The following is a 21,615-nucleotide window of genomic DNA, read 5'->3' on the forward strand; positions in this document are numbered from 1 at the left end:
TCATGTGATATTTCATCTAATTCTCACGAAATCCCTGAGCTGGTTGTTAGTATTTCTCTTTCACTATTCGGGGAAATTAAGTGATTTTAATAGGTTTCCACATTTAAGGAGCGGCGGAGTGAAATGTTTGACCCTAACCCATGTGGGTGTGTAGTAGTTTTGAAACGTGTTATTTTGGCCGTGTACCCAGAAAGTAATTTGGAAGCCTGATATATTCCCTGACACTTTACATTGTCACCTAGAATTTTCATTGTATGTTTAAATGGTTGCAAAAGATGTCACTTCTGGCGTATGATAAGTCTTGATAGTAAAAAGATTATATTTAAATATATATAAAAATATATAAAAGGTTATACTTAAATATAACCTAGGCGATCTAAATAGCACAGAGATTTTATATGTTTCATTAATTATTTTTTAAAAGTCATCTTTAGAGTTTTAATTTTACATTGTTCTATTTACCCCCATGCCCCCCGAAACTCATATTTTCATTCTACTACTCCATGGATTTTTGTACAATTGTATAATTTATTTTTTGCTTCAAAAACTTTCATTGATGACATTATGCATTTCAGCAAAAAAAAAATACATATTTAAACTGAAATTAATTTAATTTTTTGTGTGTCATAATTCTTTAAGCCAACAAGATTTCATTTGGAGTGGGTTATATCATAATTGTTAGTAGTATATAATTTGACAACATGAATATGTTATTTTGACAAATAATGATTAATACAAGAGGTACATGCTTTTATTGAAAATGAACCATTTAATGAGATAGATGAGGCTTTTCCTCTAATTATGGAACTACTTCTAGGTAAATATTATTTATTGCTAGAATGAGAGAGAGTTCAGAGCAAATTTTAATCCTATTGTTGGCTTTTATATATGTGAGCACTTAAAACTGTTTTTCACATAAATAAATAGATGGAAATGAAGAAGCACTTTTGAATTCTTTCCAAGTATATGCCAAGTATATGTGATCTGTCACAACTCCTTTTAATAATTAACAAACCATTAAAATAGATTTTCCTTTAATTTTGTTGACAGCAAAGAACTATAAACCTCTTGATTTATGAAAGTTATTTGTTGTCTTGTCATTGGGTTCTTATACATTTTTAAGTCCTGGGAATTATACAAAAATCCTTTAGCAAAAAAACTCCTTGTCAAGACATATCAAAAAACTCCTTCCTTTTAACTCTTTTTACTTATGGGCACCTTGCTTAAACTAATATTCTCATGAAGGGTTGGGAATAAGGCAAAATTATTACTTTCAAAACACTTTTGTCAGTGTCATTCTTATTTTTCATAAACTCCTTTGTGTGCTTTATAAGTATTTTTATCAAAATCTTGGACCTATATATTCAGTGTGTCAATATATAGATAACATGTGTGCTGTAACAGGGTTAGCTGAGCTGGTTCTCTTTGTCGAAACAATAAGCAAATGTGTTTACATTAGTCTCCGTGACCACCATTTCACTTCTTAATTCTTCTGGGTTATGCCGTGTGCTTTGTTACGGAAGAGGAGAAGCCAGAGTTGGGCTTAAATTGTTTTGATGATTCTTCGGTCCCAAATTATCTTTGAATAATTTTGGTGAAATTTTAGATTTCATGTATGTTCACTATTTTAAGAAGTGCTGAAACTCTAAAATTATTGAGTAAACTGCTTACTTAATATACATAGCCTCTGCACTGCAACGTCCATGCCTAGGTCTCCCCACTTATTCCTCCCTGCCCCCACCCCTGAGCACATATTGTTTCTACCCATCAGCTCTTTGAATTAGGGAAGTCTGACATCAACAGTTTCATCACCACATCTTGCAGATTCAGATTGGGAAGGATAATTCTAGCGGGATATTCCTGACCGCACCATTCCCCTAAACAAACAAACAAACAAAATCAGAATTTATAGGTTTTCCTTATGGAAACTCATCCAAAGTTGAGTACTTTTATTGTTTGTGTTTTTAATTCATTTACTCCCCAAATGTCTATTGAATCCCTGTGTGTACTAAGACTAGGGATACAGCAGTAAACAAGTGAACAAGAGAAGATATAGTGCCTGTCCTTCGGTCAGTTATACTATAGTGGGGAGTCAGATGTTAAAGAACCAATTGTAACATTAATAATTCAGTACAATTATGAGAACTTCTATGTCTAAAAGATAACGTGCTGGGGCGCCTAGGTGGCTCAGCCAGTTGAGCATCTAACTTCGGCTCAGGTCATGATTTCATGGTTCGTGAGTTTGAGCCCCACGTCAGGCTCCCTGCTGTCAGTGCAGAGCCTGCTTCAGATCCTCTGTCTCCCTCCCTTTGCTCCTCCCACCCTGTCTGTCTCTCTTTCAAAAAAAACCATAAAAAAATTATTAAAAAATTAAAAAAAAAGGTAACACGCCAGGAGAGAATGCAAAAGGGGATTGATCTCTCAGAGGAACTGGGGAAAGCTTTCTTGACTAAATGACCTTTGGTCTACAGGCTTAAATGGTAGGTATAGGTAAAGATTAAATGATAGGGATAAACCATCTTGGGTGCGGGCTGTGGAAGAGCGTGCATAAAGCTCCTGAGATTAGTAGAAACATGCTTAAGGAATTAAAAAAAAAAAGCTAGTGAGTCAGGAAAGAAAGAGACATGGAAATGATCCAAGATTGGACTGGAGAGGAGGCAGAGGCCAGGCAAAGCCTTCCTTGTAGATTTTCATGATATTGGTCTTTACCTCATGTTTCAATGGCCATGGTAGAGATTTAAGGAGAGAGAGGATAGTTAAACGTGCATTGAAAAAACATCACTCTGGGTAAGAAGTAAAGCTAGGACATCAGCTGGGATGTTTCTGCGATGGTTCAGGAAAGAGGTGCCTTTGACTATGGTGGTTGCAATGGGTGTAGACACAGTGAACACACCCAAGAGATTGTTAGGAGTTTAAGGAATACAATATGTATAAGAGACATATTCTGCACGATCAAAGGAAGGCTTAATATCAGTGACAACAAACCCCAATGCTTAGTGGAAGAATCAGCGCTGAATTTTTTCTCTCTGTCTTCTATCCTCTTCTGTCAGTTCTGCTTATTTTTTTATTAGAAATCTGGCCGAGTGAAGACTTTCAGAATTCCACTGAAATAATAAGGTATTCTGATGGTGGGATCTATTAGTTAAAAAAAATCATTTTGACAACTCTTGCCTAAGCTGTGTGCTTCCCTGGGATAGGCTCAGGGGCATGAAGATGTATGGGTCTTGCCTCTACCTTTGATATTCTCATTGTCCAATCAGGTAGACCTGCCCACAGCATCGTGGTATGTAAAATGCCATGGCTATTGAAGGGTTAATTATGAACACTGTCCTGTTGAGGGGAGCGAAGGTTAAGAGAATTAAGAGAGCAGGCTGTGGAGCCTGGGTTTGAATCTGGAAATATCCGGATTCTAAGTTTCCGAGTTGCCTCTTCTGAGACATGGGAGTAATAATAGTGGATTATTCATAGGTGATTGTAACAATCAGATGGCATGAGACATGAAAATCATCAACTGGTAGAGGATGTAGTAATGGCTTAATAAATACAACAAATGTAGCCATTATGTTATTCTAGGGGAGGGGCTGGTGATCCCTCTGAATCAGGAAAGTTTACACAGCAATGCTTTACATCCTATTCAAAGGGTATATATAGTTGACCTTTAATAAGTGTGTGCTTAAGGCATAAATATGTTTTATGATGGTAAAAGAATTTATTGAATATTTTTAACATGTCAGGTACTGCTATGAGTATTATAACGATACTTTCTCACTTCATTTTTGTCTGACCCTAAGAAAGAAATACTACTACAATGCCCAGTCATTTGCATATTCATAATATCAGTCATTTGCCCAATATTACACAGTAAATTGGCAAACTGAGATTTAAATCCAGTCCAGACCGTTCCAAAGCTTTGCTCTTAATTTCTACAAGTTTACAACCTTCGTTGTCTAAAAGTGCTGCTGAATGTAAACCAGCTTTTGCCTATTATGTATTTGCTCAATCAACGGATATTAAAAATACATTGCTATAAAGAGCCAATAAAATATTTATAGCATTTTATCCGAACATTTTTGTTTTATAAATAAATACTTATGGTAGGAAATAAATACATCGGGGAGCAAACAATACATTATGTGGTTATTCCAGTTCTCAGAGATGATTACTGCACACATTCTGCTACAAATATCTTCAGACTTTCCCCCCCAATGCACTGATGTATGAGATGTATTTTCAGTAAGAATACATTATAAAACTCTTTGCATGTTTAGGATGGTAGTATATAGCATGGTTGATAGCAAATAGCGACGACTCCGCACATGTTGGTGGTCGCTGATGGTCATCGCCGTCATCTCGGAAAACCACCCTCCAGCGAGGCTGTAATAATTTGACATTCCAACAGCACGAAATTATTCTTTGCAGCACACCTTCACCAAATGTGGCTTCTACCACTTAATTTGTGTGTGTGTACTAATCTTGAAGAGTAAAGATGAAATCATGTTGTTCCATTTTGCACTTATTGCTAATGAGGTTAAACATCAGTCATTTGTATTTTTATTTTTTGAATTTTCTTCACTTGTTATTCTATTAGTTTGCTTATGATTTTCCTATCGGTATTTAAGAACTCTTTATAATGATGATTTTTAAAAGGTTTTTATTTCAATTGCAGTTAAGATAACAGTGTTATAGGGGCGCCTGGGTGGCTCGGTCGGTGAAGCGTCCAACTTCGGCTCAGGTCACGATCTCACGGTCTGTGAGTCCGTGAGTTCGAGCCCCGTGTTGGGCTCTGGGCTGACAGCTCGGAGCCTGGAGCCTGTTTCCGATTCTGTGTCTCCCTCTCTCTCTGCCCCTCCCCTGTTCATGCTCTGTCTCTCTCTGTCTCAAAAATAAATAAACATTCTAAAAAAATTTAGAAAAAACCCCCCAAAACATACAGTGTTATATTAGTTTCAGGTGTACAATATAGTGATTCTACACTTCCATACAACACCCTGTGCTCGTCACCGCAAGTGCACTCCTTAATCCCCACCACCGATTTCACCCGCCCCTCACTCTTCACCTCTCTCCACTCTCCTAACCATCAATTTGTTCTCTATAGTCAAGAATCTGTTTCTTGGTCTGCCTCCCTCTATTTTTTCCCTTTGCTTGTTTGTTTTGTTTCTTAAATTCCACTGATGAGTGAAATCATAGGATATTTTTCTCTGACTTAGCTGGCTTTGCGTATTACTCTTTAGCTCCTTCCACATTGTTGCAAATGGCAAGATTTCGTTCTTTTTTTTATGGCTGAGTGGTTTCCCATTGTATATATACACCACCTCTTTGTTATCCATTCATCAGTCGATGGACACTTGGTCTGTTTCCATAAATTGGCTATTGCAGGAAATGCTGCTATAAACAGCAGGGTGCGTGTATCCCTCTGAATCAGTATTTTTGTATTGTTTGGGTAAATACCTAGTAGTGTGGTTGCTGAATTGTAGGGCAGTTCTGTTTTTATCTTTTTGAGGAAACTCCTCCATACTGTTTTCCACAGTGGCTGCACCAGTTTGCATTCCCCCCAAGAATGCAGGAGGGTTCCCCTTTCTCCACATCCTCACCAACACCTGTTGTTTGTGGTGTTGTTGATTTTAGCCATTCTGACAGGCGTGAGGTGACATAGTTTTGGGTAGCTTTTTTTTTCTTCATTTGTAGTTTTGATCTGCATTTCCCCGATGATCAGTGAGGTTGAGCATCTTGTCATGTATCTGTTGTCCTAAGTATGTCTTCTTTGGATAAATGGCTACTTAGGTCTTCCGCCCATTTTTTAATTGATTATTATGTATCAAGTATATATTGCAGATATTATCAGCAGCTTGTGTTTTTATTTAGGTTTTAGTCTATTTTTTTTAAATAAATAAAAATTAAGTAATTAAATTTGCCAATCATTTTTACTGTGGTTTTTTTCATTTGGCATTTTCCAAATAAATGTTTTATTCATATCTACGTAATATAGGTATGGTGTTTTTGACATTAAAAAGGGGTATGCATTCTTTGAGATTTGGGAACCATGGTGTAAGGCATAAAGTCATGCAGATTATGAGTCTGTATCTCTGGTGGTAAGGAGAACGAGATTGAAAGGCTCTCTGTTTTGGAAGAGTTTCAGTGGCTGGAGCATGTTTAGTAAGTTTCTTGCTGATCAAAGTCTGAAAATAGGGGTTTTCTTTCTTTTTGTTTTCATCCACTTTTCTTGAAACCACAGAGCATGTTGTCTTTCAGGTCATCCACTACAAAGTGTAATACATCAAAAGCAGCTCATCTTCATACTAAAGTTGGGATTTCTGAGGCACGGGGATTAGTTACATTTTTGAAATTGCTTAGTGAATATAGCAGAATAGTATTCGATCAAATATTTCCCCATCTTACACTGTGTTGTTCATCATAAAGAGGAAAATATTTTCATTTTTCAGATATTTGTTTATATACAACACAATACTAAGTATGTAAATAACATGCATGTCTTGCTGTAGATGTGAAAGGATACTGACCCATGTAGAAATAAACTTCTGGCTTATTTTACGAACTTGGTTTTAAATGTTGCCGTATAGCTCTGTGTTAAAAGGCCACTGAGTTAATTGCTTTTATTGTGAAATTCATCAGTCAAATTAGAAATGCCTCCCCCTGTATCAAAGAGATAATATCCTTTTTGTTTTTAATTTTTTAAATGTTTATTCATTTTCTTGATAGAGAGAGCGAGAGCAGGGGAGGGGCAGAGAGAGAGACACACAGACACAGAATCCGAAACAGGCTCCAGGCTCTGAGCTGTCCGCACAGAGCCTGACGCACTGGGCTCCAACCCACGAACTGCGAGATTATGACCTGAGCCAAAGTCGGACGCTTAACTGACTGAGCCACCAGGCGCCCCGAGATAATATGCTTTTATGAACACTTTAATCCCACATTTAACTGAGACTCTTTTTTTTCTCTTCTAGCTTTTGTTTCTACCAATTTGACATCATACATGGCTACTGATGGCAATGCTCTTGTGAGTACTGTTTGGGACACTGCAGACTTAAATACTGTCAGTTTGATGAATGAATAAAAAATAAACAAATTGATCTTGAGTTTGGCTAGCTAGTTACTGTCCTCCATTTCATTAGCCACGATGGGATTAAATGATCCTTTTGTTAGGTTTCAGGAGGTTTCTTATGATCACCAAGCATTTAAGACTGCTAGCTATTTGCTTTTAAAGATCAAAAACATAACCATGATTTTAATATACGATACATAAATTGCCTCTGTGTTTTAGGTCAACTATGGTAATAGCACAACCTCTCATGCAACGTCTATGGGAAAAATTCTGCTAATTATTATGCTGAAATTTTAGGCTTTTTTGAAAATACTTTTACAGCTATAAATTTGCCTATTTAGGTAAATCCACTGAGCAAGTATGTTATCTCTATTAGACAAGGACACTTAGCAGAGAAAATTAAATAGTTGATAAAATAAACATGATATTTCTAATAGGAGGGGGTGTGGGGTAGTGTGGGACTGTATAGTGTGTATCTTTGGCTAATCTAATGACCTCATGATGGATGCATAGGATAGTTTTCGGAGTAGAGCCAAAAGCAGAACCAGAAATGGGGTATTGAGAGAATACAGGATAGACTTCCTGCAAAATAGGGGGCATGGACCATAATTTCCTGATGCAAATTAGGAAATGGATGTCAAGGCAGGTTGTAGGAATCGTGATGGAGAAATGGAATGAACTAGAAAGCTCCTGGAAGGGACACCTTACTAAAAAGCAAGGCAGCTGATTAATTCTCTGCTTTGTTAACAATTTCCTATTCCAGAAATAGAGAAAGCAATGAGAGCACTTTAATTCTGATGCTAATTCTAAATGAGAAGGAAAAGCTTGCTAGTGATGAAAATGGTGGAAACTTTGAGAGACAGGACTGCAGAAAACTAAAAATGAAAACACAAATTATAGTTCATTATTTACCCTGGGAAATTTGCCATCTAAAACTTGCGGAAAAGGCAAATGTGATCCCTTGGACACAAACGAGTAGGTGTTGTTTGATCAGAGAAATGTGAATAATCATGATGAAGATAAAGAAGGGGGGAACACCTAAGAGGATAAATGAGGCTGCAGTGGGAGACTTGGCCAAGATTAAATATGAAGGCATATGTTTAGGGTGTTCAAGGAAGGTCCTGTGGTCAAGGGCAAAAGACAGGCATCACAGATTTGTAAAATAGTCAGGAACACTAAAACTTAGAGTTCCCAACGTTTATAAAAATGTTTAAAAAGAAAAAGTGCATATGATGATCAGGACACGTTATACAGAGCAAAGAAATGGAAAGGAAGAACTGGAATGGTTAGATCCTTGAGAAAAGTAATGGAGGGTTTGATTTTTTTTACATTATTTCCCTTTTCTACTGAAAGAATGTAGCGTTCCGACTGGAAGGAGTTGATCTTATATGTTTAAGAAGAAATGGAAACTAAGATAGTAAGAGAGCAGTTAAGCACTTTAAGAAATTCATTCACCCATTCAGGGGCGCCTGGTTGGCTCAGTCGGTTAAGCGTCCGACTTCGCTCAGGTCACGATCTCGCGGTATGTGAGTTCGAGCCCCGCATCGTGCTCTGCTGACTGCTCAGAGCCTAGAGCCTGTTTCAGATTCTGTGTCTCCCTCTCTCTCTGACCCTCCCCCATTCATGCTCTGTCTCTCTCTGTCTCAAAAATAAATAAACGTTAAAAAAAAAAAAATTAAAAAAAAAAAAAAAAAAAAAAAGAAATTCATTCACCCATTCAAACATTCATTTAAAGTTCACTGATTACCTGTCCGGACCCTATCATTTATCACCCACTGTACTAGGTAGGAACTGGAGATTTAAGTATGACCTGAAACATGTTTCAATCTCCACATCTTAAGTAGAGTATAACCCTGGCTACTGGTGCACACTGAAGATTTGATTACCAAAGGACTAACCGACCACCCACACAATCTGCAATCGACAGCCAGCACCGCTGCAGTATGTAACCTGCTTCCCCTTGGACCCGGGCGCAGGTGGATTCCACCCTCATTGGTGGGAACTCTGGCTGTTTATGGGTCTTTCTCATTTCATGAGCCACCCTCCACTCCCAGACTTAATCAGCTCAGCTCTCCTCGTGTGCCTATTTACCTGTTCTTTTTAATCTCGCGGCCATCAGTGTCTAGGTGGTACGGCTAAACATCTCTCTTAAGCATTTCTTCCAGTCGCTTTTCAGTGGTTACCCTACTTTATATTTCCATTCAGAAAATTAGTTCAATTTTCTGCTGTCATTTGTTCTCTAAATAAAATGTAGCACAGGAGACCTATTTTTATGCTAGGTAGTTTCAGTAGGCTTGACACATTTGACCTAATCACATCCCGAATCACACTTCATTTCCACTAACCTAACGTTTATTGAGCTATATGTGCTGAGCCTTCTGTTTGGTGCTTATGATGGGGAACTGACCATCAGCAGGGGTGAAGGCCAGTACTTTTAAGGCACTTTTGTTGATCGTGACCTGATAGTTACTGAGGTTGCCATGGTAAATTGTGCCAGGAAAACTGCCCAAGAAACTAGATTCTAAGCATCTGAGATTTTATTATGTGTGTGGTAGAATAGCGTTTTTCTGGTTAAGCTGAGTTGTTCATTATCTGATAGTAGCCTTTTCTCTCCTCTGAAAAAAACAGAATTTTTAGAGCTAAAGCTTCCCAGAGAACCAAAGGTATTCACTCACCAAGTTCCATTGGTTTCACCTTCTTGGTATTTCCCTGTCTTCACAGGCACAACACTTGCCCTTCCCTATCCCTGCTGGGATCCTTGCCTCTGCACCTGCCCCCCCCCCCCTTTGCCCCTCCAATCCACCTGGCATGCAACAGACTGAGTGAACTTTCTTAAACGCAAATAACATTGTGTCCCTTGCCTGCTGACATCTGTTCAGCGGCTTCCCATTGACTTTTGGGTAAACCTCATACTTTCAAATGTAACTTACAAGGTTCTGTGTGATGTTGGCTTTACTACTCAGTGTGGTTATTCCCCAACACTCTGTGGTGGGTGCCTTCTGGTTCACACCTGCATTCCTGTATTAGAGCCTTTCATGCTCCGGCCTTCATCCTTGGGACCTTTGTTTTTATAAACCCGCGGGGTGATTCCCCTGACTCCCCTGACTCCCTGATCCTGGGTAATGGCACTTCCATATGGACCTCATTATCCTTGTTCAATTCTCTCTTTTCTGCATTTGACTGGAAGCTGTGTAAGAGCTTGCTTGCCTCTGAATCTTGGGTCCTTGGCACGGAGTAATTGTGCAAGAACTGGTGGTTGAATAAATAACAGCCACAATTTACCAAATTGTGGCCTGAAATAAAGAATTAGCATAATCATCTCTAGGATCTGGGTCATAGCTTGTTGGGAATCTACAACATAATCATTAGATTTGGTACAATCCCTAAACATTTCTAAGAATCCACTTATGTAGTCCTCCATATTTATAAGGCTTTCCATGCATCATGCTGTGGTGATAACACAGTATTATACACTAAATGAGTATTGCTTATTTTTCTGATATGACTATTTTCTCACTAAAATAAAGAAATAGATGAATAAGCAAACAAATCACAATTAGCATACACGGATCTTAAAGGCTTGATTAAGAAAGTTCTCTGTTCCCAGATTTTAGTAACAATGTTTTAGCTAAGAAAGGAAAACAGCCTTACCTTGAAGACGACAAGGGTTAGAGGGAATGCTACACATCATCTCTTGTATCGTCATATTTAGTTCTTTCACCTAAAGCTTCTGAGAATTCTTACTTTCAGGGATGCTCTTGTGGGCAGGAAATGGTCAGATTCATCTTAGATAAGAACCTTATTACAGTGGTTTCCCAAGAATTCTTTTAAATAAAATTGTTTTATTAAATATTGCCTAAATGTCAAGTGAAAACTTTTTCCTGAAACAGAAAACTCTGCATATGAATCATGGTAACTTTGCTCAGTTTTCATGCTCCATGAGGACAGCAGGCTCATTGAATGGGAAGGGACATTTACTTCTGGTGCCGTGGCTGGCTTCATCTGCTGCTTCCTGGACTGTCATCTGTGGGATGATTTGTCTCACAGCAAACCGGTATTTGTTGTGTTTACTTCACAATAAAGCTCTGCATTCATCTTACGGAACACTTGTTGCCTGGGTGTTGTGTTCTGTGTGTGGTGAACAGTCTAGACATGATTCTGGTCCCCACGGGGAACTGCCTGCCCCTCACTTGAACTCTGTGCTCATCGTGTGTGCCTCAGGGCTGGGGTGATATTCGGGGATGAAGTGAGGAATTTAGTTTTCACATTTTTGATTTACTAAAAAGAGCTCACATTTTGGCAGCTTGTTCATTTAGGCCACATGAACATAACTCCGTTATGCCAACGCTGCTGTGCACAGGCCTTGTGCACAGATCAAACTTGGGAGGCTGTTTCACATATTTGCTGTTCCAAGTAGGACTTCCAGTGGAACAGTGCCTGACAGCTGTCTGGGGAGCAGATTACCGGGTAGGGTCTTGTTAACTACCACTGGAAAACTTCTGCCCCCTTTTTCAGTACTCTTCTTTTGTCCCTGCATTCTTATTTCTTTGCTTTCAGATTCTTACTATTTGTAGGACATGGTTAAAACAGGATGCTGGAGAAAGCTGCGATAGTTTTTGAGGAAACGGTATTTTAGATAAAAGTAGAGATTTGTTGAGCACAGGGTTATTTTACCTTCAAAGAAATAGCAAGGGTCAACACTTCAGGTGGGTTCAAATTTGGTGTCAGTTAATACCAGAAACTTTTCTCTATGCATGTGCTGCTTTGGGGGTGAGAAAGGTATTGGGGCAATCTTCATGTTGCTTAACTGTGCTGATGTTATTTAGTGGGGGCATTTCTCAGCTCTGCGTAATCAAGCAGTAGATGGCTTTCCAGGTATTTGTTAAATCTCCACATGTGCCAGGACTACTAGTAAGGCATCATGTGAAGTACAAATTGACATACGACATAGTCTTTTGGCAAATATTTATTGAGTGTCCTTTCTGTGTCAGGCATTGGGCTAGGTGCTAGATTTTGAAGTCATGACATGATCAAGAGCATCAATTGTGTCTTGGAGTCTTGGCCAGTCATTGAGTCTGCGGAGAGTTATAGTCATTCAAGCACGGAGCTGATAAGAGATAAGAAAACTTGAAGAATCAAATGAAGAGGGGTAATGATTGAATAAACATGTGAACTAGAGGAAAGGCCTGAGATTACTCACAGGTTCTGAGTTGGACCATCTGGTGGATAGGGTTACCATCATGTATGCACCACACAGATATATAAACATAAATTATAATATCTGTTGCCGAGCCATCAGCAAAGTATGGTGGGATATAGAAGACAGAATAGGCCAAGTAACATAGAGGTAAACAATAGGCTTAGGAGTCCTACTGGCTTGGGGTCCAGTCTTGGCTCTGCTTCTCGTTATGTGTGATCTAAGGAGACGTTACTTAACTTCACTGAGATCAAGTTCCTCATTTGTGGAAAGGAGGATAAAAACAGTACCTATCATGAGGATTTTGGGGAGATAATATGAGGCAATTATTACAGTGACTACAAATAAATGTCACTGCATGAATGTACGATTATCATAGGAGCTAACTGCCTTCTAAAGTCAGAGAACACTTCATGGACGAGGTGGCATTTGACTTGGGTCAGAAAGATGAGTAAGCATTAACCAGACGAAAAATGGCATAGGGAATAAAGTATTCAAAAGTATGGAGTTGTCAAAATACTTGAAATTTCTGCATAATAGAATAAAGTTTAAGGTGCCAGGAAAGGAAATGAATAGATGTCTTGGTGGCATAGTGAGGCTACTATGAAAAGGGAATTTCTTGTCATTCAAACTGTGATTTCAAGATAGAATCTTATCAATGAAATGACTGGTTTCCTTTCAGTAATGGCCCTATGTGTTCACACTCTGATACTATACTATGTTGTAAACATAGAACAATGCTAGACAAAGAGAAATAGGGAAAACCAAAAAAGCGAAGATAGGTTAAAAATACAGTGATAGCTCTGAGGATCAGAAATGAAAAGCAGCAAGCAAGACTGAAGCTATAGGACTGATGGGTACCTTGTCCGGAGGGAGAAAGTAGTTTGCCTCCTGGACCAGTTGAAGGGGATTAAAAACTGCTCCTGAATATGATGAGAGCTACATTCATTTCTTGGTGACAAGTAAACAGGGGCTCCCCGACTTGAGAAAGGTGCTAAAGATGAAAAGAAAACAATCGTCAAACCACTGCCTGGGCTTAGGCAATTAATCCCCTAAAGGTTAGGGAGTAGGAGACAAGAACACAGCCTCAAAATCAGACACTGAACCTAGTCACCAGCTAGATTAGTGACTGGGTATGCAAGGTTCATTATGATCACCTCAATACATGATTGTAGGACTGATTCTACACCCAGTAGAGGCAATCTGCAAACTAATAAGAAGGGAGCCATGGGCACAATAGGGGAAGGGGAGAAGGGGAGAAGGGGAGAGAGAGAGAGAGAGAGAGAGAAGAGAAGAGAAAAGAGAATGGATAAACAAAACCTCTCTACTCATATTCTGTAAACTTAAATTACAAAACAGATTTTTAAAATGCCAAGAAAGATAGACTATACAATAAAAATTCAAGGGAGACTTTATTTTACATGAAATCAATTAAAAAAAAATTTTTTTTAACGTTTATTTATTTTTGAGACAGAGAGAGACAGAGCATGAACGGGGAAGGGTCAGAGAGAGAGGGAGACACAGAATCCAAAACAGGCTCCAGGCTCTGAGTGGTCAGCACAGAGCCCGACGCGGGGCTTGAACCCACGGACAGTGAGATCGTGACCTGAGCCGAAGTCGGACGCTTAGCCGACTGAGCCACCCAGGCGCCCCTGAAATCAATTTTTAAAAGCCTGACAGAAAAATTTAAGTGTGAAACTCAAAATATCTTTGAAAAATTTTTGAAAGATTATCAGGCACAAATAAAAAATATGAAAAATAAGTGGGTTTTAAACATATCTAGAAGTATTAGAAGTGAAAATATATTCTTTGAAATAGAATGTGCAACAAATGGTATTAACTCAACATTGGATCCTTTCAAAAAGAATATTGGCAAATTAAAAAACATACAGAACATATGTGGTACTGAGACAGAAACAGATTAAATATTAAGAAAAAGAAACTAATATATATTTGATAGTAGTGGCAAAAGAGGAGAATGAAAAGAAATGTAGGAAAGCATTATTTCTGCTAATTTTCCATGCTTAAAAAAGGATACAAATGCTGTTATCAAAAGTTCACTCTAAGGATTGAGCAGTATAAAAAAGAATAAGTCCATAACTAGATACACTGTAATAAACTACAGAATATCAAGGATGATAATTATGTCTTAAAAGAGTGAAAAGATCACATACAAAGAATTACAGACTGATAGCAATTTCATCAGTACAATAAATGATAGACAAATGATTAAACGCTCCAAAGTGCCAGGTGAAAAGAATTGTATACTCAGCTAAACTATCATTCAATTTTGATGGCAAAATAAAGACATTACTGTTTAGATAAACATTCAGAATTTACTACCTGTAAATCCTCATTAAATGGACTGTTAGAGGAGGTACTCCAGGAAAAAGAAAAGTGAACCCAACAGACAGATATTTGATAAAGGAAACAAAGGTGATCACAGAAATTGATAACATATGGCACTAAATTTAATTGTCTATTGATGAGTAATGATGATACTAATAACATTTTAACAGAAAAATAAAAATCTAGAATATAGTACCAAGAGAGAAGGCATCGAAGCAGGAGTTAAAATGTGCTGAATTACGTGACATATTCATGATGAATTTAGAAATACTAAATTAAGGTAGTAAATTGAGCATCAGAGGAATACCATGTAAGGAAATGGAAGAAAGGGAGAAAATAAAATAAATGTAAACTGAAAACACAAAATGAAACTACAGTAAATGTTAGTAGGTTAAACACCTATCAAGAGGCATATATAATCATATTAAAAAAAATAAAAATCTGATTATAAGATGTTTATAAAAGAAATAGAAAAAGTAAACAAAAACCGTACACACAGAAATACCACACAGAAAGATTGAAAATAATGGAAATACTAATAAAGTTATAGCTCCAGCAACAAAATTTACATAGGGATAGGAGATATTTGGAAAACAAAATTAGCAACTTTGAGGTTTACATTGAATGCTTACAAAACTTGACTATGTAGCAAGTCACAAATAAATGTTAGCATACTTCAAGAAATTGATACCATAAAGATTGTGTTTTCTGAACAGAAAGCAATGACATTAGGACTCAAAAAGAAAAAGATCAGTAGAAAGTTCCCATAAGTTAGGAAACTTACAAGTACATTCTAGAATATCTCACTGGGTGGAGAGAACTGACTTAGAATTGAAAACCAGGGAGATTCAGGTAGAATTTAGATGTAAATTTATAGCTCTAAATATATTATTAAAAGCAAAGAATGATAATAAATGAGAAATCACCTGCAGGAATTAGAACAAGAATAACACAGTAAATATAAAGAAATTTAAAGATATAGGGATAATAAATTAAGAGCAGAAACTAGTGGAATAGTTTAAAAAAAAAGAAGCAAGTGGAAGGATTTCTGAAATTCTGAAATAGGACCCCAAAATATACTCTAGATTGCAGAGAACTGAACATATATTGCAGGAGATTCTAAGTAGGATTCTTGAAAGCAATTTGGAATATATCCACAAAGTTAAAGAATATTCATATTATAACTCATGGAGTATATATTTCTTCCTTCTTTTCTTTGTTACTTTTTATTATTTTTAAAGGAATATAATGCAAATACAGTCGTGTGTTCCTATTGACGCCTTCCTTTTTCCATGAAGTGAGAGGGAATCATTCACCCCAAGTTACATCGTGATGTTTATCATTCCCATGCAGCTTTAGTATTTACACGCAATATTTAACAATCTTATAAACAATAGCATTATTACAGGCATTTAATTTTCAACATGGTGTTTTTGAGATTTGTTTTGCCCAGGTAGCGCTAGTTCTGACAGAGCATGGCACTAAAGGAAAAGGACGCTGTTTATCCACCCACATACGAAACACATAAGCATTCTACAGTTGTGTATTACCAGTACAATGGTGCAATTAACAAACTGTGATCTCCACTGTGCATAGGGGCATGTGTTTCTCTGGGCTGGAATATTTATCTGAGAGTGGATCTTTCTTTTTTTTACACTGGCAGCACTTGATGTTTTGGACTCCCCTTTCTTTCAAATCTCTTGGTCAAGGGGCATCTGGGTAGCTCATTCAGTTAAGCATCCCTACTTTGGCTCAGGTCATGATCTCACAGTCTGTGGGTTCAAGCCCCGCATCTGGCTGTGTGCTGATAGCTCAGAGCCTGGAGCCTGTTTTGGATTCTGTCTCCCTCTTTCTCTGCCTCTCCCCTGCTCATGCTCTGTCTCTCTCTTTCTCAAATATAAACAAAAACATAAAAAAAAATTAAAGACCCCCCACAAATCTCCTGGTCAATTCCAGGACAACGCCTCCTCTGATTTTCTGTATCTTTTCATTAGCTGTTATGTTCAGTCTCCTTGATTGTTTCTCTGTTGCTATTGTGTAACGTATTGGGCCTCCTTCAGATTCTGACTTCTGAGTCTTTGTCTTTTCTGCACACATGGCTGATCTTATCCTAGCTCAAGTTTTGTACTCTCTATACGTTGATGGTTCCCAATTCTGTATCTTGTTCCAGGTTTTCTCCAAATCCCTAGACCCTTAAGTACAATGTATACAGAGCATTTCCACTTAGAGGCCTCATATGTACATCAAATTTGCTGTTTACTACTGAATGTGTATATTTAAAACTATGCTGTCTATATTGCTGTCATTTATCCAATTGTCTAGGCTAGAAACTCCAGAATTTCCCTGGCATTTCACTCTCCCTCACTTTCTACATTCTCTCCCTCCTCCTCACTCTCCCCTTCTGGCCCCTCCTCCCTTTTCCAGCTCCTCTCTTTGGCTCCTTCTCTCCTCTCCTTCTCCCCCTTCTTCCTAGTCTTCCCACTTTATTCCTTCTTCTGTCTCTTCTATGCCTCCAGCTTCCCCTCACATTCTAGTCCCACTCACATTCCCTGTCCTACTCCTTTATATAACATCAACAGCAAGCGCAAATATCGTAAGAAGCTGCCACTAGTTTTGTTCTTGAAATAAACTTTTGCACATTACCATTTATTTCTATGACTTTGGGCAAAACACTGGACCTCCATTTGCTTCAGTTTTCTTCTTCTGTAAGATGGGGAGCACTGAGGCCATAATTATTGTGAAGATTCAATCCAGGTATTTGTGAAAAGACTCAGGGCAGTGCCTAGCACATGGCAAACGTTCTACAAGTTTTATATATATTTTCTAGCTGTCATTATCTCCTATTCCTATTATTATTAGAATGTCTATTATTTGACTCCAGTTTTTACTACTAGAGTTTTTTTTCATATGAATTATTGAGTAATATTTAAGATAGGTTAGTCTTCTGAAAAAAAGTAAGTGAATTTTTCATGTATTTTCTCTGGTAAGATTTTAATAGTTAAAAGCTTTAAAACTCCCTATATAAAGTTGAGTTTACTTTTCCAGGAAGGAGACACGATCTTTGTGGGAGAAAGGTGTTCGTGGAGAAACGTTGCTAACAACACAGTCAGTTGGAATTGGCTTGACTAAAATACTTAGGACTTTTGTACCTTGGTTAAAGTATTGGTAGCTTGAAATTGACAATGATGTGAGACTTTACACCATGAAAACTGGTAAATGCCACAGATCATGGTGCATTTACTAGCATATCATTGTACAATTTTGCTAAAGACCAGAAGAATCGTTATGAAATTTCATGAAGTGACAAACCACTTTACTGTAAATTTCAATATATCATGGAGGTAAATGGTGCCCACAGGATTTAATAATTACTATATAGATTGGAAGTCGCTAGACTACTCTGTAACCTGAGTGTTAGCACCATCATTAGGCATCAGAGGAAGGTCCCTTTGTATATTTTGTTCTGGTTCCTTTGTATGTTTATGTGTGTTTTGAATGATTAATAACCACATGAATTTCTGTAACCGTTTTCTAAAATTAAAGTACTGCTTTCCAGTAAAAAGGGAATATATATTTAAAAGAAAAATTTCCCCCCAATTTTAGAACCAAGTTAGTGCAAACTCAGAATTTAGGATAATTCTTCACTTTTACCCACAGCATCGCAACGGGAAGATCTTATCAGGCTTTGGACACTTGTTCTGATAACGAGTTAAAATTCCACTATTGAAAAACTATCTCATAAATTGCTTAACTGGTTGCTCGGCTTTTTTTTTTTTTTTTTTTTCACTTACCTAGTGAAAAAAAAAACCCACATGTAACATCTTCTTAAAACTGACTAGTTAGTGGGTTCCACTTCCTGTTGTGAGGAGTAAAATGTATCTTAAACTCACTGAAGTTCTGAAGATTGTTTTCATTCTCTCATCTAAACCAATTTAGGTTTCAAATTCACATATTCAGGTGAAACTGAAACTCCCTAAAATTTGTTATTTCTATAATATATGCTCTGTTTCTGGTTGGGGGAAAACAGTTTTAACAGTTAATACAGATTTTATAATAATTTGCCTTAGGGGAAGTATTGTCAGAGGAGAGTGTCCTCAATGACTAAACTCCTTTACCCCCTTTAAAAAAGGTCTAAATTCTTTCTTGGTGTTGAGTGTTCACTCTCTTTGAGGTATTGTCCTGCTTGCAACTCCCGATCTCACCCAGCCCAGACACAAGATTCTAGCAAACACCAAGGGCTGGTCTTGGGCAAAATTGAGGTAAAACCTATAGATTCATTTGGGCATTCTCTAGAGCCGGCCCTAGGGTTGGATGGATGAGCTGGAGAGTTCCCAGTCCCATTGGGGCTCAAAATGGGTGGATGGAGGAGATTCACTAGTGGTCAGTCAGGAGAGATGGACCCAATGGTGCCCGCCTTTACAGATTCTACAGTTGTCTTCTTGTGACTTTCCCATGCTTTGTTCTTCTTAGAGCTGCTCTTTTTCTATGAACTAAATATGACTGACCTTGGTCATCTGGGGCCAGAACCTTATAGGAAAGCCTCTGTTCCCACATCTAAATTTACCTACTCTCTCCTTTGTCTTTAGTCCTGACTCACCTAAGTTTTAACTATTCAAATGATACACATATTTGGACTAAAATATATATATATATTTTTGGTTTCCCTGATCTCAGATAATTGCTTAGTAAAAAGATCCCAGGAGACCATTGGAGGGAATGGTGGGAATTTCAGACCAAGATGCAGGTCAGGGTGGGAGATATCTGTTGCAGAGGCGCTGAGATGACCTTGTCACAATACGCCTAGATTTTTGTCACGTGTCAGGACTGTAATAAATCTATTCTTGCCTAAAACTTAGGACAGTCACTGCTTTTGTTATGCCCTTTTCTCACAAGGATGATTGATTCCTGCCCAACTAAAATTTTATTCTAACATTTGTAAAATAAAAAGTCAGTATGAGATTTCCCAGGAAAAATAATCTAAGCACATTGACTTCATCATCGTCGCTGAAGGAAATACAAGTCCCACTTATCCTGAAAATGATGCAATTTTTATTAGTATAAAGTATTTGCTTATATCAGTAATAGTGTAATATAATATTATATATAGTCATATAATGTTTTTTGGTTTTCAGATAATTTTCACATACAACCTTGTTAAAAACTCTGTAAGACCTTTATATTGGGATTATAGAAATATCTTGACTTTACAAACAAGGAAATGGGTTCTGAGTGGTCAATTGACTTTTTCCTGGTAACACAGCTACCCAGGCAGGAGCTGATTTCAGTTCCCTGGATTTTTAAATCCTACCCTCTTTCCCCTGTATCATATTCCCTCTTGAAACATATAGTAGTACCATGCACAATAGCTATTAGGTCAATAGTTAGGTATGCAGAATACTAGCCAGGAACATCTATATTATCAAATGTTGTGGTAAGATTGTATGTCAACCATTAGAGCTGCTTTGCGATTATGTACAATATTTTTAAATTCTCTACTTGTTAACATAAAAGATTAAATCTTTTATATATGAGTAAATTCAGCTTAGATAATGTGCAACTTCTTTAATCTAAAACGTCTCTACACACACACACACACACACACACACACACACACGGCCATTTGAAAGCTTTTTTCTTTTTTTTTTATTATCTGTGTTTGCTGATAGTCTGATCTTACACATATTGTTTACAATGTATTGTGGGGGCGCCTGGGTGGCTCAGTCGGTTAAGCGGCCGACTTCGGCTCAGGTCATGATCTCGCGGTTCGTGAGTTCAAGGCCCGCGTCGGGCTCTGTGCTGACAGCTCAGAGCCTGGAGCCTGTTTCAGATTCTGTGTCTCCCTCTTGCTGACCCTCCCCCGTTCATGCTCTGTCTCTCTCTGTCTCAAAAATAAATAAACGTTATAAAAATAAATAAATAAAATAAAATGTATTGTGAAAGATGTGTATTTCAGATATATTATCTTATGTCTGATTTGAATATTTGAAGAGCTGGTATAAAATAGAAGTTGAAATTAACTTATCTTCTGTGAAACATGTGAGAAACATTCAGAGATGCTTAAAGACAGAATGAGTAATTTGAGTCTGGCTGTAGATAAGAATTTCCTGATAAGGAGGATAGATACTTAGATGTCACCAAAAGAGGTTGTGGGACTTCTTTTTCTGGGATATTGAATTCATGTGGTGTAGGTGTAACCCTAGATGGGGGCAGGGCCACGGGTTTAACAATCTGATACGAACCCGTAGCATTGTGAGATCGCAGTTAGTTTCCCGGTTTATTTAATTAATTGGTGTTATTGAAAAAATTGCCAGAGAAGAAGCAGGATCTGTTTTTTGATTCTCTCTGACACCCACAAAAAAGTCAAAGGGGAAAGATTTCATTATTTTTAAGAACTTCAGTGAACACTGTCCTGCCCTAACAGAAGTGGTAGCATTAAAACTGTCTGTGGTGGAAACAGGAAACATTAGTGATAAACGCCGAGTTACGCATCTTTGTATCTTTCTTCAGGTTCAGCTCAACGTATACGATTCTAATTAGCACATTTTGTGCCTCAGCGAGTAGCTCCCCTTTAGCTCTGCTTGGAGAGTTTTTTTTAGCTTCCATCCTGCTCATAAACACTGCCACCCCCTCCCTCCTTCTCTCTTTACAAATGTTACAACACAATCAGAAATTTCCTCTTTTCTTTCCTTCCTGCATTATCAGCAGGTTCCCTTGCGTCAGAAGCAGAGAAAGAAAACTCAAGGTAATTAGATCTCTTTTGTTTCTTTATCCCCTTTTCGTGTGCGTGAGTGTGGGTTGTCTCTCGGATGCCTTCTTTGGGATCAGATTTATTTATTTTTTTGTCTGTCTTAATACTCATATCAGAAGGTGGATGGCAGATTAAATTTTTGGTTATTTTTGGCTCGATTTTAAGAAATGACGGCATGCTGTTCATTTGGATTAATCCCTCGTGGTATGTCAATAAAGCCTAGAAAAGCTGGCACCCGAGTCGGGAAGTAGCTGTGTTTAG

At 37.8% G+C, this 21,615-nt stretch overlaps 1 protein-coding gene across 6 annotated transcripts in view; it reads left to right on the top strand.

Annotated features, from left to right (window-relative positions):
* Positions 1-21,615, top strand: part of IPCEF1 (interaction protein for cytohesin exchange factors 1) — a 181,759-nt gene that overhangs the window by 84,328 nt on the left and 75,816 nt on the right. For 3 of the 6 annotated variants that reach the window (XM_019412629.2, XM_019412633.2, XM_019412630.2), the window contains exons 4-5: positions 6,963-7,015; positions 21,309-21,348. In XM_019412629.2, the coding sequence (XP_019268174.1) occupies positions 6,992-7,015; positions 21,309-21,348 (64 nt within the window). In that variant the 5' untranslated portion in view covers positions 6,963-6,991. Of the gene's footprint in view, positions 1-6,962; positions 7,016-21,308; positions 21,349-21,382 lie in introns of those variants that run through there. The other 3 variants (XM_019412631.2, XM_019412634.2, XM_019412632.2) reach the window with 3 other exon arrangements.

The sequence above is a fragment of the Panthera pardus genome, unplaced genomic scaffold (assembly GCF_024362965.1).
Source record: "Panthera pardus isolate Hobbes unplaced genomic scaffold, ASM2436296v1 HiC_scaffold_17, whole genome shotgun sequence".
In the NCBI taxonomy this organism is placed as follows: Eukaryota; Metazoa; Chordata; class Mammalia; order Carnivora; family Felidae; genus Panthera; species Panthera pardus.